This window comes from Patiria miniata, unplaced genomic scaffold, assembly GCF_015706575.1.
Source record: "Patiria miniata isolate m_02_andy unplaced genomic scaffold, ASM1570657v1 HiC_scaffold_4, whole genome shotgun sequence".
Lineage (NCBI taxonomy): Eukaryota > Metazoa > Echinodermata > Asteroidea > Valvatida > Asterinidae > Patiria > Patiria miniata.
In genome coordinates this window covers 605,525-633,244 of record NW_024037071.1, presented here as the reverse complement: position 1 = coordinate 633,244, position 27,720 = coordinate 605,525, and the positions used below count along the sequence as shown (strand labels likewise).

The window sequence follows — 27,720 nt, the reverse complement described above, 5'->3', positions numbered from 1 at the left end:
GTAGAGCACGGTTAGTCTGGATATGGTTCTGCGTTCCTCCAATGATTTCCATCCGAGGTGGGTGATCATGGATGAGACACTACTTGGAGTCCTTACAGACGAACCTGGCCGCTCTGCGTTGGACAGCTTCAAGTTTATTTTTGTGGTCCTGATGGTATGGATCCCATATGCTGGCGCAATATTCTAACTTAGGTCTGAGCAGGGTCTTATATGCAGTTTAGTAACTTTGGTGGAGCAGCTGAACAGATACCTGCGCAGCAGTCCAAGAACTTTGTTTGCTTTAGAAGTAGATGTTCAGCCCCGTTCAGTTTGTTGTTTAATTCTACTCCCAGGTAGGTGTGATTTGTGACGTTTGGAGAGGATTGCCGTTTATCTTATAAGATGACAGAAGAAGTTTCCCTTTGTGGGTCATGTGCATGGCATAACATTTTGGTGACGTTGAATCACATCTGCCACTTGGACTCCCAGTTACAAAGGGTATCGATGAATTTGGGTATAGCGTTCTGCCGCCTTACCAAAAACGCCATGATACAAAAAAAAAAAAAGGCAAATTTATACTCGAATCATACGCTTACGAAACTTAACTACTGGCCGGAAAAAAACAATTTCAAATGTCCCGCGCTGCGAAATTGTCGACCATCTCCCACAATGCACTAGGAAAAATGAACTCTCCGTGGCAAACTCTTGGTGGCGCACTGCATTGTGAAACGCCCGAATTGCCAAGCTGTGGACATTCAAAAGGGGGAGGGGGGGGGGGACTGGACACCACATTATAATAGGGGACGCTCTTTATCAATTATGTATACTCGCGCTTACACTTTAAAAAGCTTTTGTTTCTCCACTTTACAGTGCGATTGAAAACATTTTAGTTGATGGGACGTTTGGCAAATACCTCAACATCCCTTTTTTTCTCATCACAAAAAAATGGGGGATGATTCAACAGCCTACCCCGGTCAAAAAGTGTGGGGGGTATATACCCCCATCCCCAACCCACCCCGGGAATTACGCCCCTGATGACGGCGCACGGAGCCAAAGAGCATGCCACTCGCATGGTCTTTTTTTCGTGTCCGGGTTGCCATACGCCAATTGACTCAAGTCTACGTGGCTGACGAATCACGGTCATCAAAAGGCCTTTGAGATGAAACAAAGCAAATTAATGAACCTTTGGTGACTGATCGATCTAAATTGGGGTCGTATTAGGCCTAGTGAGTATAATTTTCACTAACACCTGCACATGTAATACGCCAATCGGCAGCGGCGGAACGCTTTTAAAACTGGGGGGCATGACCAAAAAGAGGCACTGGCTCAGAAAAAGGCACCTTGCGTCGCTGTGAAAGAGGAGAAATTGTGAAACTATTTTCGTTCACATTGCAAGGAATACATGTTACCCAGAGTAAAATTTACTACCAACATTGATATAGGCCTACACTAAAAAAAAAATTTTGCATTGCATTTTAAAAGCGTGAGGAGTACTACTTTTTCTTTCCAAGCCAGTTTAGTTAGGGTATATTGATGTGTTAAACTGATAAATATACCTTTATCATGTTGCGGCTACCTTTATTTTTTTCCCATTCAAATGAACGTAACCAAAGCGAGGCTGGAAGGAAAAATAGTCTGGTTCCTTTTTGCACAAGAATATCATCATTCAGTACTGTAATTGGATACCGGAAACATGACTGAAATGGTGACATCATGACATTGGTCTGTTAGCACGGGTTTGATGATTGGAGGCTGCTGGATCTATTATAATAAGGAAAATGTTTGGAGTGTACATACAATGTACAAACAATCTTAGAAGTAGGCCTCAACATAATTATACGGAAAGATAGCAAAAAGACAAGGGTGGTTGTAGATTTTTCAACCACCTACAGCCGTTCATATCGTCATCACATAATGATTAATTTTAATGATAATGTCACCCTTTCGAAACGACCAAAATTACCAAAAGTGCGCACGTACTGCACTGATTCATTAAGCAAGTCCCAAGTTGCTGTACGGCGTTCGCTCAGTGTGCAACAGGTACAACGAGATGTAGCTACAGATAGCTTTTATATCGGTCCCCGTGCTGGCTTCGGGCACCTTGAGCCGGTCGATACATGGTCGACCATAGAAAATGCCCAAGTGAAACATAGACAGTTTATGATTAAAAAGACTATAGGAAAGACAGACGGCCGCCTACGACTGTTCAATGCTTGGGACTGTTTGATTGGTCAAAGAGGTCCGACGGATCATGATGGATCTCATTTGAAACGATGACGTCACAAGGAGCAAAATTGACGTCTTTTGAACGAGCTGATGTCTACTGACGATAGCCACATGCGTCACATCTTGAATAGAAAGTCGAAACATAACCGAATCAAAAGTCTTGTTGCACCGGGAGTTTTAATTTCAACGCTACCATTTTGAGTGAGAATCTTGCCTGCACACCACTGATCCTGAGCGACCCAAAGAAGAAGGAGTTCTGGAATTCTCTGTATTAGAGGTAGGTAGATAAACATATTTTGACCTATCATTCAATGAAATAAATCATGCTCCATTTTAGTGGTTTGCTGACCAAGTGACCGAGTCACTTTGGACGATTCTGCATAACTGGACTTTGCCTGATGTGTTGATGAATAATGCTACAGCATGCACGGTGTTTCAAAAACGTTGTCGGGACTATTGAAGCCCGGTTGCCAACACATGCCCTCTTCCGAACTGGAAATTCCATTTTATTCCTCTGTTCTAACGAATCAAGGAAGGAAACCTCATTTTCAAACGGAAAAAAATTAAAGCTCTGCAATCTAGTCTGATAACGTTCGCGCGGAAAAACTACTTTGATATCTACAGAATTAGGTGAGGGCAGCTCTTCAAATTAAAAGTTAGTCCTGTACTAAAATTAGTGATTACGAATATACTCTAAAAAATCCTGGGTCAGATTTGACCCGGAATGACACCTTTCCGGGTCAACATGGCACTTTTCTGGGTCAAAAGGACACCTTTCTGGGTCAAAAGGACACCTTTCTGGGTCAAAAGGACACTTTTCCAGGTCAAAAGGACACTTTTCCAGGTCAAGATGACACTTTCCGGGTCAATTAAGATGCCACTTTTCCGGGTCAAAATGACCGGGAAAATGAGTCCAAAAAGTGTCATTTTGTCCCGGAAAAGTGTCTTTTTGGCCAGGAAAAGTGTCATTTTGACCCGGAAAAGTGTCAAACCCAATAGAAACCCGATTCGGGGTCGGTCAGATCCGACTCGGGATTTTTTTAGGTTGTACACGGAATCAGTTTTCACTCGATGGATATAAGACACCCTTTGCATTCAGCAGGCATCTTTAACTTAAAAAAAGTATTCTGAAACAAGGCAAACCAAAGGTGGAAAATGAGCGAATCGATTTGAGTTCTTCCCTGGTGTACCTGATATGCTTCAAAACCATTGGAAGTCCTGTCCTGCGGTCTTCTGAACAAGCTTCAACATTGAAGCCTTTTGAGATCAGTCTGAACAACGAATTCGTCTTTGAGGTGAACGCTATGGATTTGCAACGTAACATGACGTTGCTTTTCCCTGCACTGTTATGACCGTAAACTATAAGTGGGCATTTAAAATAAGTTGTCGGAAAAGTAATAATAATAATTTGTTAAAATTGTAATTTGGTGTGTTATTCTACTACGGTAGGCCAATCACTTGTCAAAGAACTGTTCTTCCTCGGAGCCCTGGTTAAAACTCAAAACAAAGTGAGTTAAAAATATATATATAGAATACATGTACAACCCAAACGTTAACAATACATGTGTGTGCATGTATACTTGAAGAACTATATCGAAGGTTTGATAAACCAAAGGTTTTATTTTTAAGAGTTTAATTATTAGCATCACTGCCTGACACAGAATTAGATGCGTGGTCTCCATTGCCGGTAACAGTTCTACCTGGTGGTTTTTTTTTGCCGTGTAACGTGAGCCACCGTGGTCTCTCTGTTGGTTGTACCGTGTGATATTGGGTTGCCACGGGCGGGCGGAGTAAGCCGCAAGGCGGCCAGTCGTACATCTGTTTCTGTATGCCCGTAGTGATGCAAACAAACATTTTTTTTTGGAAATCACCGATTTTATCTGTCCAGTAAGCTTCAAATATACCATGTAACGTTATTTACAAGCATTCGTACTAATGTTATACCTTGATGTGTTATTGGGGCACGTCCGTACCAAACATTATCAAATTTAACTAATCGGTTAAAAAAATATTCTAAAGAATAATGCAGAACCACACATACTCACAAAAGAGATTTATTCACATGGTGCTACCGCAAACTTATCTTGTCTTAGTATCTTTCCACCATGCAAACCTTCAAATCTCAAGAATAATGCAAACAAAAACTGAAGCTTGTATAATAAAGAGGGTTTTTTTGTCTGAACTTTCCGGGTAAGACCTCCCTTGAGTAACACTGAGCAACGTTTCTTGGAGAACTAACTCACAAAGACCTAAACTATTTAAGTAAGAACTGTGCTCTTCAACAGATAAAATGTTTGTTCTTTTGACGATCTTTCAATTTTTTTTTGTTTTCAGGAAAAAGTTCTTTCTTTTTCTATTTTCGGTGTTTGCCACTGGCCACCATCAGATCCATCCTGCGAGTAGACTGGTTTCTGGGCTCTGCATTATCGATTCTGAAAGGGGCGGAAACTAGTCTAGCCTGCGCGACCTGAATTTGTGAAGTAATCATTCCATAACTATACAACGATGCGCTATTTTCTTCTTCCGAAGTCTCATTCATAAGTAAATACCATTTTGTGTATCTATAATTATAGAAATAGCTATCTAGAATATATGTTTATGGTTGAAATTCGAAAATAGCACGTGTCTTTAAATGTTGTTTAATTTATGTGCTATCTTGATAAAAAGCGCTATCCAAGTCACTGTCCTCCAACTTAAAGGGCACATGAAGTGAATATTTCAATAGGAACATATTTGTGCTACTTTCTAATCCTCTTAGATGTATGAAGACTAATTGACATCCCTTTAAATTTTATTGAAAAGTGCGCTTCCGTCTTAAAGCATTTAAAACGATTTTCCGGACAACTGAGGTGCTGTTGCCGCGATGTCATTTCAGGAAGACAATGTTTATTTTAGGTGTTTTCTGTTCAAATTGCGAACCCAACAATTTGCTCTTTGAAAACATTTTGTGAGAAACGTTTGCTCATTGGCTTACTGCCACGTACTGACACAACGACGAATCACCAAAGAAAAGAAAGTTTACGACAGCGGAATACATTCAAAAATCTGGCAACTTTTTGTGAATAAACTAGTTGTAACATTGAGGTTTCTGCCTGATATGACATCACACTTTTGCTCATGAATATGGAAATTCGCATTAACATAAAATCCAAAATGGCACCGAAATACCCTTGAAAACGGCAAAATGAAAATTGAAAATAAGGTTAAATAAGAGACAAAGATGCATTTTCAAGGATTGCATTAAAACAAATTACATTGCAGGGCCCCTTAAGAGACCATGACAACGGTGAGAGTTTTATTTTGTTTTCATGGCTACATTTGAAGTATAAAAACTAGACATTTAAGACTTAAGATGTTCCGGGAAATTGAGAAAATCATTATTTCAAATCAAGAAACTTAATGATAAAGGATTGATTTATGTACACGACGCAACAAGTTTGCTACGATGACTACAACGGCAACATCAACATTACAACGACGAAAACACAACAGAAAATAAAACAACGAAATCAAACACGATAACAACCACCTCTCAATACTAGTACCGATGTTTTAAAGGTCATTACCCATGCTAGTATTGCGAAATTGTTTTCAATTGCTAATTTCCTAGCAATATAAAAGTTGTTCATTTTTGAATGACACATCGAAAAAAATACCAACGACGTTTAGTTATTGAGTTATTTCTTCACAACATGATTGGCTGCCAGACAATAATTTGGCTCTTGCCGGGCGGTTCATTAATGAATCAAATGAAAGCCTTTTTCAGAGGGTTGCGGACGCCCAAAATGGGGATAATGTAGTTGCTTTCGTTAAACTAAAACATACAAATTAAAAGCTCGTTAGGAGAAAAAAAAAATCCAATTTTTTTAAGAGCACGGTTATACAACTTTAAAAGCAGAACGGAAAAAAAAAACCAAGGGAAGCGCTAGAAAAGACAGGAGACCCTAAAGACGGAGCATTAATATATCAGAAACACCATAAAAACTAAGAAAGTTGTTGATTGCGTCTGATCAAGTCCGAAGGTACGGGTCATTACGTACACGGATTAATGATTGAACGCCCCCACGCTTTACCAACTGCCTGAAATGAACAACGCACGTACCGCGTGCGTCACACCGGAAAATCCGAGACACCTATATGGGCGGCGGCAGGCGAGAGAATTGGGAAAATGACGTTTGATTGTCATGTAAATTAATTGGGCTGAATTCGTATGCGGGTAGACAAAAGCAACCAAGTTAATCATCAGTGTGTTTCCCCAATTGACATTTGTAGATGTTGTGCGTTCTCATTAAAAAATATATAATAACAGAAGAAAAAACTCCGATAACAACGTGGGCGAACAGCTCATTAGTTGACGGCGACTTTGTAGGAAAGTGCATTTAATGAGGTAAATGATTGGACTTTAATTGTGAAGTGTCTCTGCCTTGTTTAAGTAGAAATTTGGAACAACAGATTGTGTCTTTCGATTAAAAACTGCAAAACCAACAATGGTTAAGCCTATATGATAGGCCTATACAGATTTTTTTAGTTCAAAGACGTTTTTGAAGACTGAATCAGAAGTCGGAGGAGGACGTGCATTCTTCATTTGCCCAATTGGTCTAGATCTCCGGAATCATCGCAAGTTGTACCTGAAACATTGATGCAGAACAACTTGAAAATTTTCCAGATCAGAAGCATGTTAATTAGAATGCTTTACAAGTCCAATGTTTATTTCTAAGCACAAAACAAGAGCGATATGCATCTGGTACCAAACTTTCTACATACACGTCTTCATTATCCTTAGAAAGTTCAGTTGATACTTTCCGGAAAGCAGTAGTTCCGATTCGTGTCTTCCATGACACAGGTTGGTATCTCCATTTTAAAACGTTTCTTTCACATAGTTAGGACATATATCATCGTTCGTCCAGTCCACCACACTATGACAAATTCGTAATGAACACGGTATAAATATAAACCGTCGCTCTGCAAACAGGGGCACTTATTAACGATTACATTTGATTTTAAGTCAGATTAAGTCAGAGCGCGCAAAATTCTCTTCAGTTGATTCAGAAATGGCTTTTCACATATGTACATCTGGTCGACACATTCGGCCGGATTTAGCCCTTGCATTTGCGTTACGGGGTAATCCTATACGATAGCACTGCCAGGCTCTCATCACCAGAGTTCACCAGAATTCTTCAGAGTTCACAGCCATTGCTCAATGACATCTGCTTTTTTTTTAACATCCTCACCATAAAGGAGAGCACTGGGGACCCTGGTCTCAATGTTAGTGAAAAGATGTAGCGTCAGGATAAAGGGAGGGATCTTCCTCAGTGTATACTTGTACTGCATGACAAGAACGCACAGAAAATGGCGCTACAGGCAAATCAGTGCGGTCGATAAACTGGGGTCGACAGTAGTAAGTGAAAACCAATGGCATTCTATCCAGCAAACGGATTCCAGTAAACGGATACCAACGACTATTTCCCGGCGAACTACGAAATACAAAAGAAGACCCTTCGTTGTGCATTGGCGTGGACGCGATAAATGTCCGGGAGATGTGCTATCTTCACGTCATGGGGTCTGGCGTAAGTTCTGACAGCAAGTAGTGTTTTTCGACGTTTTACTTAAAAAAAACAAAAACCCAGGATGGAAGTTCCAATTGCTGTAAGGTAAAAATGAGAATCACAAGAACCTTCAATCACACATCAGCAGACCCAACTTTAAGTGATATCAGAAGAACCGCACCAGAACATCATATCCGATGAAACTTGTCACTGAATCACAGACTAGACTAGACATGGGAGAAACAGTTAGGTCATTAAATCAGCTAGATTAATTTCGAACTAGGTAGATTATACCAGATCAGCAAACCAGGTCGTGGACCAGACTAGATTAGAGTTTACACCCCCCCAACAAATAATATGGATAAATAGGTTGGTATTCTTCCCAAAATGTGGTCCATTTTTACCTAAAGTAACCAACAAAAAAATGAGATAATTTCATAATGTTTACAGATGCCTGAAAGTTTTTACGAAACTTTTGTGTTTATAACGTGATAACATGTAACCAGATCAGTAGATTAGGCCGTATCAGACCACACTAGTTAAGGGAATTGATTTTTCGTTTTGCCCTGGCCTTATTCTTGACGTGGTATGTTATCATTTTCCCCCACAAACTATGCTACATACCCTGACCAGCAATAACATGCTTAATCATGATAACCCCCATCGCTGTCTGGGCTTCGGTCAATTGACGTCAAACCTTATATCTGGTCTACCATAAAAGTTCACTAATATTGAAAGAGTTGTTTTTGACAGCTACACGATTCTGGATATAATACCTGTTTTATTATTGCTTCGGCTTATCGGCTATGATACCAGCCAACCACCACCCCTCCTTTAAGTCTCTCTATCCAACCAATCGCCTGCCATCTCGGCACTGACGGCGGAGTCGAGGCGGCAATTTCCGACTTAATTTCCGCTGCGTCCACTTGGAGCAAACATGGCCAGTGTCCTAGCGCGTGGTTTATTACCGGCTGGCTCCACCGGCTCCGGCATGCATTTGATACACTGACGGGCGGGCTGCGGGCGGTTTTTATTGACCCGCGTGCCGTGTTCTTTCCCCCTACGCGCATGTGACGAAATACCAAGAGAAGCGAGCGAAGGAGACGGGGAGAAACGAGACATCGGCAGGGCAGGTTTTGGTTTACCTCTCGGTACCGAGACGTATATAGCGCTCGATGAAATCCTGGTTTTAATGAGCTGAGAGCCGGGCACGCAGCAACAAGTTGTTATACGCTGCCGTGGCATCGTTATCTTGACTGTTGTGGATATATGTAAATTAGGCACTGATGAAAATGCTTTACTGTCATAAATAAAAAACAGTGGGCTAGACAGTGGAGTTAAACCGTATGTCATCGACTGAAGGCTGCGTCACTGTCTGTTGAACGGACTCTTAAAATCTTACGAACTGAATCCATGTTTCGGCGTCTTCACACTCTGCGAAAAGAAACTCTTTTTTTCAAATCCTTGAGAGGGGTGGGCAACTTCATCAGAGGCGTTCGTGTGACGAATGCCTGCCTGTGATGTGGCTTCCTCGATCGGTTTACTTCGTAAGGTGAGTGTAACATAATATTGCAACTTGAGAGCTTCTGTCTGAGATTTACTTGTTGAAAAGTATATTGTAAACGGGAGGACACATTATACAGGGTGAGTCAAAAAGAAAGTGAACGAATTAGAAAAGAAATATAGCAAAATGTGAAGCCCGCTCCATTTCATAAAAAAATACAGCTGTTAAGTTCATGTTATATAGTAAAAACTGTGAACGTGTCACGTAATTTGTATACTCTATTCCCAAATTACGTCTATTTTAATATGAAGATCACACAATTCAGCTGTCCACCACTTATCATTTACCGTGCTAAGAACTGATGAATATCCATGAGATACAATGAAACATGGACGTTTTCCCACCTCATTGAATGGAGGAGAACTTGCAAAGGAGAACATACCAAACTCGCAATTAATATTCAGACAAAAAATAGATGACTGGTTCCTCATATTCAAAACACAAAATCTGATAGTACAAATTATGTTTCAGTCTTGATTGAAATTATTAAAATCGCATTTGTATTTGAAAGCTTTTGTGTAATCTATAATTATCACTAAGCTCAATAGCTTCCAATGGCATTCCATAGACAGCTATAAAAATGGGTTGTTTTTGTAAAACGTGCATAACTTCTGATAGCAGGGATCAATTTCGGTAATTCTTTTTTTTTGTTGGTAGATGAGTAGAAGAACATGTTCTTCGATATACTTAAGTGGTGTTTCAAATTTGATTGCTTTTTAAGAAACAAAATCATTAATTCGGGTCACTTTCTTTTTGATTCACCCTGCAGCGTAATCAAGAACACTGTGTACATTACGAAGAGAAAATAATTGTACATTATTGGAGTTCAGTACAGAGTTTAACACAGGAAAATGACGAATAGCGGTACGGCAATGTTGTATTTTTGAACGATCAGTGTTGACATGGGCGAATGGCAAAGGGTAAAACACGAACCGGACAGGGTGGGCTTGGCAACTGTTTAAACTACACCAGCGCAAATGTTGATATTAGATAAGGATATAGAATCCAAAGTAAATAATCAAAAGTAGGGATGACCAACGTCAATGAAATCAAATATTAAGCGAATAAGGGTGCAGTCCGGTAACTTAATATAAGGCCCGAAATTGCCCACGTCGGCCAAATCACGATTTGAATGCCCTCAAGTTATCCGGTATTTGAGGGCCGTGAACTTCAGGATTTGTAAAAAAGAAAAGAAAAAAAGAAGAGCCGTGCAGAGGACTGCGAGCTCGTATTTGTATGAAATGTGGATGCAATAAGGCCCTAAAGTTGCACTATTTTGTACTATTTCAAATGGCACTATTTCAAAATGGGCTTAAGGCCGGCTGAAGTTTAGGAGTGATCATCTTTGGATGGAATTTCCTCCCAAAAGTCATTGGATAACCCCCCCCCCCAAAAAAAAAAATATGAAAGATGATGAAATAAGCTTTAGTTTGATGTGTGTTTCAAAAACCTTGGAGAGGTGTGAGTATTTTTAATAATGTTGGGATGTGCGCGTAATTGCCACGGAGGTACAAGGCAGTCTACTTATACTGGTCTGTAACCATCAGACAAGTACTCTTACCACGTTTTGTGACCAGGGGCCAATGATGCTGTGAAGTCGCAGAACACAGAAAATTTCTACCAAAAATCAGCGGCATAAATATCAGTAAAGTCATTTATTGTGACTGTACTTCATCCCTGCTCTTTTTTAGCCAGTGTGTGTGCTTATAAAACACATACCCAGATTTGTTTATTCTGATTACCAGTGCCATCATGACATTTGGCCTTTTGGCCCAGCGTGTTGAGGACTACACCTGCCACACATTACACTTCTGTATTCACCACACATTCATGATTTGTTGATATATATACCTTTAGTATATTTTTGGTATCACCGCCATTGCAAACACCAGTTACATGTCATGTCTACATAGATAATAACCAGTGGCCTGTTTGTCAATAACGATAATGCCTATGTATAGCCTACTGTTGTTGCATGCCGTGATATCTAATGACCATTGTGATTGCAAATAATTTGCGGTACCAAAGTGTTACATAACCAATGATTGATTGCATGGCGAAGGATTTATGGTCAACTCGCCCCTTGGCCATCTCGCCCCCTATCCAACTCGCCAACTGGCCAACTCGTCCCTAGTTAACTCGCCCCCTGACCAACTCGATCGCCTCCTCGCCAACTCGCCACTTACCAACTCGCCCGCTGGCTTACTCGTCTCCCTGACCAACTCGCCCCTGACAAACTTCTGGCAGGAGCTTCTGCATAGTAATCACTTGGTGGTCGGTCCCCGGAAGCTGGACCAAAAATAAGCCCCTAAGTTTCCCATAAAATATAACTACCAAACTTTAATTAAACAAAAAAAAAGCAAACAAAATAAATCAAATAGTTAACAAAACTTGTTTGTAACAATTAGGAAAGATGTTTATGAAAAGTTGGTAAATGGAGGTAAAATATGTGCAGTAATGTTGTAGTCGTGTGGTATTTATCACAAATCGCTATAAATCAAGGTATAAATCTAAAGTATGGCGTTCCATAATGTGCAAATCGGCGTCCAATTTTTGGGCGTCACATTTTTAAGCTCTGACAGGGATCATTTTGATAGATTTCATGCAAGACTTTCATGCAAGACGGTCAGAGCTTTTTGTGTGCACTCGCACTTGTTTGGACATGCCTCGGTCTGTTATTGGGCATACTGAGGTCCTCGCTATGATTGACAAGCTGTTTTTCAGTTGGACAAAAGAAGTATGAGCAAGAGAAGCCATTCGTGAAGGGAACAAAATGTCCCCGTTTTTACAATATGTATTTCGAATTCTTTTTAGTACATCTGCAGTATATTTGCAGTTTTTGACCAACATGAGGTTGCCCATCTATTTACAAAGAAATTCAGGTTGAGGAAACTTAATTCCGGTACTGTCAATGCCTCTGTCTGATATCGTGTCAATCAATAGACATGTGTAATGCGATGGTCCAGTGTCCCGTTTTTGATTAATGTACGACGGTGTGCGGGTTCGAACCCTGCCATGAACATGGTGTTTACGCCCTTGGGCAAGACACTTAACTACAATTGCCTCTCTCCACCCAGGAGTATGAATGGGTGCATGTGACGGTAGAGGACCGAATGTGCGCTGATATCGGCTGCCGCGTGGTCTCGTGGCCCGATGAACGGGGAATAATTGTTTAAAGCGCTTTCAGATTGTTGATACGATGGAAAACGCTATAATAAGCATTACAGTTTGTGGTTTCCGTAGTTAAGGATAAGCCTCATTATATATGCAATGATTAACGAGGGTTATAGAAATTGCCTTCATGTTAAAAATAAAATGAAGCCGTATGCTTGTTATTCTTAGGGATAGCTAATACCTTTCAATGAACCAAAATACTCGCTTGCTTAGAATTTTTCCCCAGCTTTGGTGTCATAAAAGATGTTGGACCGTATGGATCGCGGTTGAGTAGGATTCCCTCATTAAGGAAGAATCCATTGTTTAGTGGGTAGATAAACAGCATGACTCGACATGGAGGACTGTGTGTTGACATGAATTTGCAGCTTTAACGGATTTGAACTGAAATTCATTTCTTCATCACGATTTGCTTAATATCTTAACATTTTTTTAAAAAGGCCTAAAGGAAGCGGAAGTATTTTCTATAAGGTCGAACCACTTACAAAAACGTCGTTTTGGTCTCAATTAACTGGTTTGTTTTAAAGTGATTTCTTGACACCCCAACACTGCCACCACGCAAACACTTTGGAAAAATCTTTTACGGAAAAGGCTAATTCGCCCGACGTTCCCGTATTTTCTTTTCAACATGAGTAAGTGGATTTTGGCCGAGTGCCGGCGGCATTAAGTGTGGACATAAAGGATGGCTTTTGTGACATACAATTTTTCATACGTGTTCGTGCCAACAACCGTATTCAGTGTTTGGGATAAAAGAGATGAGGTAGTTTTTAAACTTGAGGTTTGAAACCGCTATAAAGATTCGCTGGCCCGATCCGGGGGCCACGCGTGTCTCTGTATAGTTTTAACAAGCGGTTTCAAGCCACCCACGTGACAGGTTCTCAACCAATGGGAATCCTGAAACTGTTTAATAGTGTAAGTTTCATTTGAATGTCACTTTGATAAACGATAAACTGTTAGTATCGAATCCACGGAGCCCCTTTAAGGCAAACGAATGTGCTTGCATGTTGAGTCCATTTTAAGACAATATCAGTACTGTAGGCCTAGCACACAGACAATTGCTTTTTCTCTCTGGATGACACATTGTAACACCAAATAAAAAAGATTTGGTACGTAACCCACTTGCCATCTTGACGTGAACCCTATTCCTGTATGTCATTGACGTGTGGTTTTAAAAAGAGATAATAAACATGAAAGTTACCAATGACGTCATGCCAAGAAACGTTAGAAATCGTTTTTCTCCCTGGGAAATACAGTTGATTAAGCAAGAGCCGGTCTAACTCTGAGGTGACCGACTTTCGTGATAACAATTATAAATGCCAAGCAGTGGGTCAGCGTTCGAGTGCTTGCTTAATCAGTTTCTCTCTTTGATTACAATTATGCGCGGTCAATATTTGCTCGTGGTTTTGTGGGGGATGCCGCACAATACCTCATTAGGGCTTGTTTGTCAAACCTTTTGTCCGGCGGGGTATGAACGTATGCTTCACTCCAGAACTTTATGATTTCAATCAACAGCCGGACGGACATGCAAAAAGACGTTTTGCTATTATGACGGTTTGGGGTATTTCTGTCGCGGTGAATTGGCATCATTCATCGGGGCCCGTTTCGAACGAAAGCCAACGACTATCATTGAAATTAAAATCTCACGTGAAGTGTTCAGAGCTAGTACGTAAATTAAATTGTAGACCATTGTTGAGTGACTCCTATTGAATATTCAGAACAATTAGTGGAGCACCGTGTGTTGTAGACCGAAATTCATCGACTGTCGTCAGAATTGTATACTTATTGCTAGCTGTACCAATAGTGCAAGAATTAAAGAGATGCATATAATGCGAAAATCTGAAGATTAGTCTTCGTATGTAGCAAATCTATCAGGAAAAAAAAACCTTCTTAAATTATGCGAAGCACAATTTAAATTTAATCAGCCGCTGATTAAATTTCGAAGGATCACCGCATGTTTACATTCATACAAAATGCCGATTGTTGATAAATGTACAATCGCAAAATGTGGCTTATGGCAGACAGGTATACAGAATAGGTCAACAGATTCCTATCAACATCTCAGCTTGCTGCAATCGTGAATGTTTCCTCAATTTAAAGTCTTCCCCATCGTCAAAATACCAATAACCTCGAAAAAAAGGTTGCCTTATACCGTCTGTTTGGAAGAAATAACAACCGATGCACAAACACAACACACTGACACACCGACTGACAAACCATAATAGGCCATCATTGCAAGCCGAAGGGCGCACTAAAAGGACGCCATTTTCCGGGTTAAATGCATATATAGGATCATTTGCATTTCATGCATTTTGTCTGTTTCCAATATTAACATCACTCAAAATCCAAGGAGAATGTTACAAACCTGACCTGTGGAAGTGGACAGAACTTTAAAACGGTAGTTGTGTTTAAAACTCCGTAACTTGAAAAGTACATAAGTGATTTGAATGATTCCTGTACTAAAAGAAAGCTCATGAATTGAGCTTTCATATCCTAGATTTTGAAAGTGCTACATGCAGAACTTTACTAAAACAATGGTCCCAACATTTGGGTTTCGTTTTTTTGACTAACTCTGTATATAACTCACCGAATTGCCGTACCTTCTTTTCAGACAGTAAGTGAGTAGAGTCGGCTGAAAGGAACTGCCTGTTTTCCCGACTGCGCCAATCATGATGGACTCGGAGAAGCAGGTGTCGGTGCCAGTGTACGAAAACTTTCGTGCGTCGCTCCACTACAGGTGGCGGGACTTCAGCGCAATGGAGTGCATCAGAAATCTCCGGCAGTCGCGTCGACTGGTGCTGTTCATCGTGTTTGTGGCCCTCCTGCTCGACAACACGCTCATGACGGTGGTTGGTGAGTGAACTTGCAAAAAAGAAGAATATAATAATTACCGGCACTGGGTCATTAGGGTAACTTTCCCATAGACTTGTGCACACATTTTTTTCCAACTTAAATGTGCCCTAACCAATATTCCCTTGTCCCTTTTCCACGAATTTCGTTTTTTTTTTTTACTAATTAGACCACAAGCAACAAATATAACCTAATTGCGACAAAAAATATTGCCTCTAAAGGGGGGGGGGGCTCTGCCATTAGGGAGACAGTTAGGTGTCTCCCTAATGGCACGACATTTTAAGTTTTGAATGGCCTGAAAGAATGTCTGACATTTTATAAGACCTACCATATAAGAAAAAGTTCATCAAAAACCTTTGCCCGACGAAGTAGTGGAGTAATTATGCCATTCCCCAAAATGCTGAGTCAGCACTTTTTAGTAAGTGTGCTTTCTTACTATTGTGGAAAAAGTCTTCTGATTTCTTCTACATTACTAATTTGATACATGGATAATAACAAGCATAAATAACACTCTTCCTTTGATATATTTATTAATTATATGTGGTTTTATCAATTATCTTAATTACAACGTTAATTTGATTCAAATGATGATTTAAAGCTGATTAATTATGTCCTCGTGTCACATCTAACTCACAAGGTATGAAAGTGTATGATCAGTTTCTAACATTTCATTCTTTATTCTGAAAATCCATTGGTCGTTCAAGTTCACTTTTGGTAGGCCTATATTGTACACGTATAGGCCTGCATCCATATACATTGTACACCCATATGGATGAGGCAACTACCTGTAATGACACGTCCAAGTTGTTTTTATTTGCACAAGTGCACCCAGATGTGTTCATTGATTGTTTAAGCTTATGCTGAAATTTTATTTTCTCCTACACCTTGTGTGTGATCTGAATCACGAAACACACTGTTTATATTCTGAAAACATATATTGGTCGGTTCCAGTTCACATTTTTGTTCTTGGGTGTAAGGTTTGACTGTTGCACGGGTAGGCCTATATTATACACGTATAGGCCTGCGTTCATATACAGTGTACATCCACATCCAAGTTATTTTTTTCGCACAAGGTCACCCAGATGTGTTCATTGATTGCTTGGACTTTATGCTGAAATTCTTTCCTAAACCGCTTGTGTGACCTGATTAACAAAACACATTGTGTATAAGAAGGAAATTCAAATGTAGATTTCATTCTGTAAAAAAATCCAGTGTAGGCCTACTTGGGAAGTTGGGATTGTAAAATTGAAAAATTTAGAGTCGCTAAACCTAAAGGCACATAAATCGTGCATACTTTATCATGCTAACCATTAAGTTTCTCAAAAATGACAACGATAAAATACAGCTTATAGCGAACTAAAATTGTGTAAGTTGCTGAGATTGATCATGATACAAGGCAGTTGATGAGGAATGACTGTAATCGTGCATTGCATTCTCTTCAGTTTTTATTTTAGGCCACAGAGGTATTAGTGAATATAAAGTAAATCAGAACATGAAAACAGTTTAAGAGTTTAGTATGCAGTACTCAATTATCTCTCCTGGCATATACGCCTGATCCACACTTATACCAAACACGGGTGATCAGGGCCAAGGTATTACACTAGACCAAGATTGGAATACTGGAAACTGGTCGTTCACCTTCATGCCCTGTGAGTTAAATGTGTAAAATACAAACATATATGCATACATAATCACCTTTAAATCATCATTTGAAGCGAACTAAGTACGTTAGTATACCATACAGGGTGAGTAAAAAAAAACCCGAAACTCAAATGTCGGGACCATTTTTGTGTGTGTGAAGTTCTGCATGCAGTTCTTTCAAAAGCTAGGACATAAAAGCCCAATTCATAAGCTTTCTTTTAGTACAAGAATTATTCAAATCACTTCAGTTACAGAATTTTAAACACAAACACCGTTTTGAAGTTCTGTCCACGGATCATAAAAAAGGTAAGTTTTCTTTGAGCAAAACGAAAACAATTCACATAGGGACGTATGTGAAATGTTTTCGTTTTGCTGAAAGAACACTTACCTTTTGGGCAATTAAAAAACCTTTTTAAAACCGTAACAAGGCCTTCAAAAGCAAACAAGCAATTTTATTTGTTACAGGACATTACATTGCTTTAAAATTGGTTCGGAAAAGAAAATCAGTAGGGCCTACATAAATTAAGCATCGGAACCTTTTTATGGAATATCAGGAAATGTCCAAGTTACCCGTCATTTCTTGGAAAAGCGGAAACAAAGATGGTCACTTTTATATAGTTTCTCTAATAATTAATCAGTTATACACCTGTTGTTTCACAGTGCCGATTCTGCCGGACTACATCTTCGCGCAAGAACACCCGGAGTACGTGAACGGGCGGCTAATGTCAGAGTACAACAGAAGCAACTGCACTCAGTTACCTACGGAGCACCTGTCGTCCATGGACACAGCAGACCCCATGTGGATTGATGAGTGTAAATATAGCAATGTTCATTATAGAACAAGTACAGTTATTAGATGTGTTTTTCATTTTTTAGACACAAGAAAATTCATGCATAAGTGATCAGAATTAGACACAGGACATATGGCAGCCATTCCCTGTTTAGAATCAACTTTAATATTTCCTGGGTAGTAATAAATTAATAATTAATGATAGTACTGTGTATTTATAAAGCGCACATATCCATCAGTATTGGTGCTCAAGGCGCTACATCATTATTCCCCTGTTCATTGGGCCAATGAAACATTCCAAAATCCAAATACCATCTCGGCTCCCTAGGGACTGCACAGATCGATGCTGCCATTTCGGTGCAAAGCAGCTAAAGCCATTAATCACATAACAGTAACCATCCCTGCCCTCACATGTACCCAATAAACTCCTTGGTGGAGAGAAGCAATGAATGACAAAGTGCCTTGCCCGAGGGCACATGCATGCACCATAACCCCAGGCTGGACTCGAAACCACGACCTGCAGAATTACCTGCAGACCACGAATGTAATGCTCCAGACCACGAGGCCACGGAATAGCTAGATGCCTTAGTTGCCATCTGCTACACAGTTGGATCATGCTTTCTTAAAAAGAGTTATGCTGTAGCATGAGTGACTTTCAGTGTGTTAACTTTTTTTCAAATTATCAATTTCGTATAAAACAATCAAAGATGTACGTAAGAAAAAAACCTTGTAAATTTCGTGTTCATGTATAAACAGAAAGGTCGTACATATGGTTACACATTGCAGACTGCCAAGACAATTGCATAGATTACTATTGTTCAACACAACAAAAGAGCGATACACACATCATTAACCATCTGGAGGTCTCTTGGTGCGGTACTCACATTAATTTTTTTTTCCGGGAACGGACAAGCTGACCTTCTGTTGCAATTCACGAGACAATTATATTGTCACCAAGAGCTCCATGTGTTGGACAGTCTCAATTAAAATCTTGATTTGACAAGTCTATAATATGCTCCCTTTGAAAGTAAGGACTCTTGAAATCTTTTACAATTTCCAAGTCGTAAGTCAAACGGCAAGGAGTTCACAAGATGAAGGCAAAGTGATTAGCTCAAACTCTGTCTTTTTTCTCTTCAAGTTACTCCGGAGAATAGGGGAACGCATTATTGCCCCGAAGCATTCTTGAGTATTTGTTTTGGTAATGAAACCTATGATTCCTCAAAAGCGCCCATACAAGGCCAACTATGTGTGGCTCGCAAACTGACGAACCACCTAGAGAGAAGACAATAATGAAATCTTTTAATGGTAGAAGGAAAAATCAAAAGGACAAAGAAGGGACCAAAACCCAAGCCAATCGTCGGCACAGTCGGGACTCGAAAAACGGTTCACAGAGGTAGGGGACGATCGAGGGACGGACCACTGCGCCACCCTGACGACCCCAAACACTGCTATCATCTATGTCTTCCTATACTGATTGTTCTTTGTCCTTCCTCCTGGCGTGACAACAGGTAACGTCAACGGTACCTCCGCCACCATGAGCCCTGAAGAGAAGCTAGAGTACAGACTGTTACTGCGTCACGCGAATCTCAAAGTGGGGATACTGTTCGCCTCCAAGGCGATCGTCCAGCTTATCACAAACCCTTTCGTGGGGCCCCTGACCAATAGGTAATACCCAAGTATTAAGCTACATAAATATAGGACACTGAGGTCATTGAACTTATTTTTAGGACCTTAAGGTGCAATACTTAAAATACATGACCTTGAGTTCCTTAAGTTTTATGTGATGGAAGATGAACATCATTTTTTGGAAGTAGAGGTTTATTGTAGCGACCACCTGTACGCAAGAATTAGCAACCCATGGAAATGTTACGTTTCAAATTAAAGTATACATGTGGATGTTTTATGTTTGGCTACATAACCTTCAGAACTTAGTCTTGCGATCAAGCACAAACCTGTTGTCATCCTTTCAAGTTTGAGTAGAATTAAACATCTGTTCAAAATTTGCAAAATAGATTATTGCTGAGACGTCGTGCACAGTTGTAACTTTGCGTAAGATTAGTTCATTTTTTTTATATTATTACTTTTTATTTCGTGCAGAGTTGGTTACAGCATACCGATGTTCACTGGGTTCGTCATCATGTTTGTATCAACATTAGGTAAGACATGACTTTGGGCGTACAAGTAGCCAAGAGATATATGGAATTACACGTTGACCAGAGACACATGTGGTTAAACACTTTTGTAAATCCATGACCTTTTTTTGGGGGGGGGGGGCAACATTTCATTGACCCAGAATAGTGTAGTTTTCGACCCTGAAAGGTATCACATCAAATATGACCAGGACTGACTTTCAAGAGAGCAGGTCTCAATATTAAACCAGGAAAGCTAAAAATCAGTCGGACTTACGAACAATGGGCGTTGCTAGCAAAAGATGATAATTTAAGGTGAAAACACGATTTTGTCAATTTGTGCACTTAAAACTCAAGGGATATGATCAGTTCACTCTTTTCGTTTCAAAATTTTGCTTCAGTATTCGCATTTGGTCAGTCGTACTGGTTACTGATTGTTGCTCGGATGATACAAGGGATCGGTTCTTCATGTTCGTCGGTGGCAGGTAAGATCAAGCGTATATCACTCTTCGATGTTTGTCAATTAAATGGTAATTACACGCAAATTAAAGCCAGAGATAAAAATAGGCGTAGGCGATCACTCCTTATTAACTCAACTGCATTTTGGCGTTTTGGTCTTCATGAACCTTTGCAGGTTAATTATTGTACAACGTCATTAAGGCCTCAATGTATTCGCGCGATGTTTTTTTTGTAATGAAAATAACTTTCGTGAGTACTGTTCGCAGTCATGATAGGGTTTTAACTGCTGCGTTGGATTTGTGATGTCGTGAGGTAATTTTTCAAAGCGAAACAACAATATGTTCAAAGGGTTTTGTTAAACAAATTTCTGGTAAATTGTGGGGACATTGGCCTCATTTTGTCTCAATATACACTGCAAAAACTGTGGTGTAAAATGTAACACGGGGTGGTATCTATATAGGACCAGTGGCGTACAAAAGCTATAGAAACGACTGGTGTTAAATTTAACACCGTTGTGTTTTTTGCAGTCTAAGCCAAAGAAACACATTATTGTGTTGAGTCAAATAATTTGTGTCATTGTACTAGCTGTCAAGGATCCAAGTATATCAAAACATATCACGTCGAGGTCAGTACACTGAGGTAACCCGACAATAAAATCATTTTCGTCCTTTAGGAATGGGGATGCTTGCCCAGCGGTATCCGGGCTATGAGGAGAGAGGAGCTGCCATGGGGATCGCTCTGGCCGGTCTGGCCTTCGGTGTGCTAAGTAAGTAAACCAAAAGCATCCGGCAGAATTGCTCAATTTGGAAATGCTCCACAATTTCAGCTAGTCTGAGTGCCACCAGTTGTCCAACGGAGCCCACTCCGTAACCAACATGTGATGTATGAGCTTTTATGCACATTTTATGCGACCCCGCGCGCCAGCCAATCGGAGCCCCGACTTTAGAAATTGTGATGTCATTTCGATCAGAAATGTGGACTAAGCTGTTGATTGGCCAGTTTGGCTGCCATGTTTTTGCAATACGACAACGGGTTACGGAAGACCCGATAGAAGGCGCCCACTGAATGGTCAGAATCTCGAGGTCAAGACGCAGTCTTGTTTTGCATAATTAATCGCCGAATCTGTGCGCATTATCATAGACCCTTGCTGCGCTACGGGATATTCCATAGACTTAATTTCACCACAGGTTTATTCCATTTAGTGCCCATAACTTGCCTTTATTTAAAGAAAAGAAAAAGAAGAAGACAAACGCGAGGTTGGGATGTAGACTGTTCCAAATGTGCCAACTACAGTCTAGCTTCAGTTCTCTGGCAGGGCTTTTGGTCGGAGTATATATAACTTCGGTTAGAAAGGGTAGACTCAGCCGAAATATTGAGATAATCCACACATTGTTTTACAGCGAAATTGTACACATATACATACACACTGCCATCTACTGCGGAAAATATCCACAGCCGCATGACTCCCCTCCAAAATCCCTCAAGCAAGAGATCGCTGCTGCCGACTGTTCTTGGCCGTTAGCCCTTTCTTGAGATTACGATTGACACACTATAGAAGGGCACTAAATGGGGTGGGTAAGAGCGCCATCGATTGTCGCCGTATCTGGAAAAGGCTAACTAACCAGGGACCTTCCCTTAAAAGGTGATGTTGGCATGACCAAATAATACCATTTCATCTACTTATGTACTATCCAACACTGCTAACGTATGGCCGAGTGTATGACATCTTACGCTCACTGAAGCACAAAATACCTTATTCTCTAGGTTTTTCGTAATTTTTAGACATAATGACTCTTTTCGAAACCCTCAATCTATTTGTCTTTTTTTATATCACAGTTGGGCCACCTTTCGGAGGGGCGATGTATCAGTTCGTTGGGAAGGAGTCGGCTTTCCTAGTACTGGCGGCATTGGCTCTAGCTGATGGGTGTAAGTGATGGATAGAATAATGATATTATCAGATCGAGTTCGAAAAAAATAATCACATAGAAATCGGAGACAGACGAAAGACTAGAAGAAGAACCTAAAGGAGAAATACTCTAAAATACGATTGTTGACAATGAGACAATATACGGACAGGCAACTAATGTCTCATTGGGAAGAACATTCACATATTTTTCATTCAGATATCGAATTAGCAACTGAATGATCAACTGGTCAATGCAAGATAATATCTTTCACTTTTTTTTTATTCATTGACTCAATTTAATGCTAAAAATGGCGACTACGAGCCGAAAGAGAACGTGCCCATCCAGAGGGGTTCAAATGTGTCTTGGCTAAAACACCTGAAAGATTTTGCGAATCGCATGGGCCTCTTATTAACGTGAAGATTAATCCACTCATTTGTTTGTGTTGATCCAGTTTTGCAGTTGCTTGTGCTAAATCCTGGTATAAACAAAGAAACCGAGATGGAGGGAACTTCACTGTTAACCCTTCTACGAGATCCCTACATTTTAGTTGCAGCAGGTAGGCTTCAGCAATTTGTCTGTTTATCAGTTATACCAAGAAGAACACGCTTGAGTTAAACACTTTCATGGAAACTTATCTGTTTGTCCACTACGCACCTGCACTGTCCCTTGTGGCATATCGAAATAGACTTGTTTTTTTCTCCGAACTTTGTTTTCATCCACGGCTGTGGCTTCATGCTCCAGCACTTACTTTTAGGCCTTTGACATGGGAGTATACTTTCTTTAAATGAGCCAGTTTTTAGCAGCAGGGGTATCAAAGTCGCAGGGGCGTAGCAAGGCTATTTTATTGGGGCGGGGGTAAACATTTCTTGAAAAGGGCACTTGCACATCGGCGCTGAATGTGGACACGTTTTTTTTTCTTTCTCCGGGCACTTGGCCTCCGTAAAAGCAAATAGTTGGGGGGGGGGGGGGAAGAGGTAGGGGGAGGGAGAGGGGGAGGGGGAGGGGGGGGGGGCGCTGGTACCATCTGTCGATCAAAAACAACGATTATGTACTAACGGACAATGGACAATATCTGGTGCTTTTCAGGGAGATACATGCGCGAAATAAAAAGGCACCCGTAACGGCCGATCCGATGGCACAAAAAGGGCACGACTTTTTAAAAAAGGGAAATTATTGCACACTCGTAAAATACTTAATGGGCCATATCGATATAACAATTACATATTACTCTTTGCCTTTATCAGGAGCTATAACATTCGGCAATATGGGAATAGCCCTACTAGAGCCATCACTGCCGCTATGGATGCTAGATCGTATGCATAACCCATCCAACTGGGAAATTGGTAAGTAATGCGCATCGATCGTGTAGCAAAACCATTTCCCCAAATGGTTGTTGAACCATTTCCCCAAATGGTTGTTGCACACTTGGTGACGCAGCTGAATGGATGCTGTTGCCAAAAGCTATTGAACTCAGTGAACACCTTATGATACAGTTTAAACACAGTACCCTTCTCCCTCTTCCCATTCCGACTTTTCTGTATTATCTACACTAATCTATAAAAAAAGGGCCAGCATAGTGTCCATCTTGTACCTATCTCACTGACTGAGTGACTCCCCGACCGACTGACTCCCCGACTGACCGATTAACTCACTCACGCACTCCCCGACGGTTACTACTTTCTAGTGCTGGGTACCATGTATCTCACTGACTGACTGTCACTTTTGACTTCGACTGGTCAGGAAACAGCTTTACTACGCATGCCTAGTCTTGCTAACACTGCTTTGACCTTATTCTTCTACTGCAGGTGCTATTTTCATACCTTCCAGCATCTCCTATCTGATTAGTACTAACATCTTTGGGCCCCTTGGACACAAAATAGGCAGGTAAATAATGATTAAATCTTGACTCTCATTAAATATCATTTCCTGTGTGTAATCTCTGTTTCTCACTCGACCGAATAGCTTCAAAGCACTTAGCATCCATGGACAGCTGTAAAAATCTGTTCTTGTAGTAAAACATGCATAACTTATGATAGCAACGTTCAATTTCAGTATTTTTTTTTCCAGATGAGTGGAAGAACATGCTCGTCTAATACTTGCTTTATTGGTGTATCAAATTTATTTACTTGAAGGGGGAAAATCATTCGTTAACTTTCTATTTAACTCACCCTGTAGACAATTTGTACCTTTTTGTCACTGAGTTTAAAGGGCCTATGACATGAATGTTACTTGGGAACATTTTGCGCGACTTTCTACTCCTCTTAAATGTACGAAATTATTTTGCATCCCTTTTTGGTTAATTTTATTGAAAGGTACACTTCTTTTAAACACTTGAAATTTCCCATGCTTTTCCTGACCAATGGGGGCGCTGTTGCTGTGATGTCATTTCAGGAATACTCTGTTCAGTTTAGGGGTTTTCTGTTCAAATTGTGAACCAGACATTTTGCTCATTGAAAAACGTTTGTGAGAAAACTTTGCTGATCGGCCTACCTTCATGTACTAAAACAACAACAAATCACCAAAGAACAGACATTTTCGAAATAAACAACACAATCCGCAATTCTGGCAAATGTTTGTGCTGGAATAGCTGTAACATTGCAATATGCAAATTTTCATTAGCATAACAACCAAAAAAGAAAAGGCACCAAAATGCCCTTTTAAATGGGCAAAATGAGAATTGAAATTAGGGTTACATGGGACACAAAGGTGCATTTACATGGACTGCGTTAAATAAAAATTACAATACATATGCCCTTTAATTTCAAAAGCTACCCTCGTTGAGGGCGTATTCGTGCAAGGGGTCTATAGCGTTGAACCTTCATTACGAAAGATAGATTTTCCTTTTGAGCCATATTTAGTATGGGCGGCCACTGACTTGCAAAGCAGATCTGCCATGGTAACGTTTGAAATAGCCACGGTCGATTATTTAGTGTTTTTGATAAATGCATGATTTTTGCTAAACTCTCTCTGAATAATTCTTTTGTTTTTGGAATGACGGCCAAAAGTAATTTGCCGTTCATTTATTCCACACAATACGAATTTTGCCTATCAGAGGAGAAGTCTGTTAAAAAAAAAGGAAAGAAAGGTGATACTATGATAACATGCTAACTGTTATTGATTCAATATCTTCTTCACAGGTGGCTGTCGTCGTTACTGGGTATGGTACTGGCGGGTCTTGCAATACTCGTGGTAAGCAAAGGACGCTTTTGAATTTATGTCCCAGTAACAAACAAGTGCGGGTACATAATACGCTATGGCCGCCTTGCATGAATGTCTTGCATGAAACGATTGTGCGTACAAGCCCGGGCCGCCGTCCCACGCGAAAATCAGGCGCTGAAAATTGACCAAAATAAGCCTCCTAAGTTTCCAATAAAAATAGCGCGCTATATACCACGTGACTGTAACATTAATGCCCATTATCTTGCCTTCACTTACACATTTTTCATAAATAACTTAACGAATTGTTACAAACAATTTTTGTGAAGTAATTAATTTCTTTTGTTTGCCATTTTTTTTGTTTTTTTATAAAAGTTGTGTAGTTATAATTTATGGAAAACTTAGAGGGCTCGTTTTCGGCCAATTTTCCGGGGAAAGACATATGCAAAATAGACGCGCATGCCCATCGATCGAGACAAAGCCCGTTTTTCGATAGCTTTCGTCACGTCAAGAGTGCATTTACTGACGATGGCATTGCATTTGGCCAAGTTTTGGTCAAGTTTTGGTCAAATGGTAGTTATATTTTATGGGGCCCGTTTTTGGTCAATTTTCCGGAGACAGACCTACCGACCGACCGACCGACCGACCACGAAGTGACATGTAGAAGCTCATGCCAGAGCTTTAAAACAACGTGGGAGCTTTTGGACTGCTGATAGTTAATTAAATTGGACAAATTAGATTGAAATTCTGAGAGCATAGGTGACGTATCGTCTACAGACTTTGTGCACACGATACGTCACTCCGTGGTGCGACCGACAATAAATTATGAGGAAATAACGAAGTATTTGTTTTGCATGAGTCTTATTGATTGGTTTGGTTAAACAGGTGATCACAAGATTTTTTTTTTACTTTGAATTTTGCGACGCAGATTCCGTTTGCTAAGGAACTTGGTCATCTCGTGGTGCCGAATTTCGCGTTAGGATTCGCAATAGGTAAGTACAGTGTATACAATACTGAGCCGATTGGTGGCAGCACACACAGTCATGGTCTACCTGGGGCGGTTGGAAACGGTTTTGAATAATTGTTTTGAAACTTATTGTGATGGAATTTATGCAATTACTTCCACATTAATGGTCAGTTTCGCCATTTCTTACCTGAATATTTTATTTGAAATGCTAAAGTTGCATGCGATAAGTGTGACGATCGACTACTTTATAAGTTTTGTACGTTAGGCCTACATAATATGCCGAGTATTGTTCAGGTCAAGCAGCGATGAGTAGTGCAGCTAAAAAGTTCTTTTCAGGTCCATCATTCAAATATTAATATTCAAATATTTGGCCTAACCCTTTTCCGGGTCAAAAACTGACATTTTTTCCGGCTCAAAAAACGACACTTTTTTGCCAATGTTTCTGGGATTATAATGACCGAAAAGGGGTGTCATCATTGTCCCGGAAAAGTGTGATTTTTGTCCCGGAAAAGTGTAATTTTTGTTCGGGAAAATGTAATTTTTGACCCGGGAAAGTGTCATTTTTGACCCGGAAAGGCGTCACTTTTGTACCGGAAAGTGTAATTTTGACCCAGAAAAGTGTCATGTTTGACCCGGAAAAGGGTTGGGCCATATAGGACCCAGATTCCGGGTCAATCTGACGAGGATGCATTTCCAGGTCAAAATAACACTTTTTGCTTCTGTTTCCTTTTTGCTTCTGTTTCCGGGGTGAAAGTGACTTGAAAAGTGTCATTTGTGACGCCGAAAAGTGTCATTTGTTTACCCGGAATAGGGTTAGGCTAAATAGAACCAAATAGAAGCTGAGTGTATATGGTTATTAGTGCCTCTGACGTTTCGATTTGATGCAGGAATGGTTGATGCTACCATTTTGCCGATCATGGGTCATCTGGTCGACATACGGCACGTGTCGGTCTACGGCAGCATCTACGCAATCGCCGATGTGGCGTTCTGCATAGGCTTTGCTGTGGGTAAGTCTACTACAGTGTAAATAACACCAGGGGTGCGTTTTGGCGGTCATAACCAAGAATTGGTTCGGTGGTTTCTTGTCTGTGAATTTCTTCGGCAATTTTGATTGGGTTAGAATTACACATGATCATGTAGTACTCAAATCCCCAAAACAATTAACCAAAGAGAAACCACCGAACCAATGCTTGGTTATGACCGCCAAAACGCACCCCTGGTTTGCATGTCTCAGTATCAACAGTGAGTTAACGATATTTAGGTAACTAAAATGGCCGAGTGATGCAAGTTGTGAGGACTGGTTAGGCCTACTCGTTTTGAACAACAGCATGCTTCTTT

At 40.3% G+C, this 27,720-nt stretch overlaps 1 protein-coding gene across 3 annotated transcripts in view; it reads left to right on the top strand.

Moving 5' to 3' along the window:
• Positions 1 to 2,226: 2,226 nt before the first annotated feature.
• The window catches only part of LOC119739950 (synaptic vesicular amine transporter-like), a 31,474-nt gene continuing 5,980 nt past the window's right edge, over positions 2,227 to 27,720 (top strand). The window contains exons 1-14 of one of the 3 annotated variants that reach the window (XM_038215105.1): positions 2,227 to 2,482; positions 15,095 to 15,336; positions 17,635 to 17,787; positions 19,273 to 19,429; positions 19,862 to 19,920; positions 20,295 to 20,378; positions 21,026 to 21,118; positions 22,189 to 22,278; positions 22,711 to 22,815; positions 23,504 to 23,602; positions 24,065 to 24,143; positions 25,397 to 25,448; positions 26,344 to 26,407; positions 27,270 to 27,389. In XM_038215105.1, coding sequence (XP_038071033.1) covers positions 15,153 to 15,336; positions 17,635 to 17,787; positions 19,273 to 19,429; positions 19,862 to 19,920; positions 20,295 to 20,378; positions 21,026 to 21,118; positions 22,189 to 22,278; positions 22,711 to 22,815; positions 23,504 to 23,602; positions 24,065 to 24,143; positions 25,397 to 25,448; positions 26,344 to 26,407; positions 27,270 to 27,389 — 1,339 coding nt within the window. In that variant the 5' untranslated portion in view covers positions 2,227 to 2,482; positions 15,095 to 15,152. Of the gene's footprint in view, positions 2,483 to 8,588; positions 9,304 to 15,094; positions 15,337 to 17,634; positions 17,788 to 19,272; positions 19,430 to 19,861; positions 19,921 to 20,294; positions 20,379 to 21,025; positions 21,119 to 22,188; positions 22,279 to 22,710; positions 22,816 to 23,503; positions 23,603 to 24,064; positions 24,144 to 25,396; positions 25,449 to 26,343; positions 26,408 to 27,269; positions 27,390 to 27,720 lie in introns of those variants that run through there. The other 2 variants (XM_038215106.1, XM_038215104.1) reach the window with 2 other exon arrangements.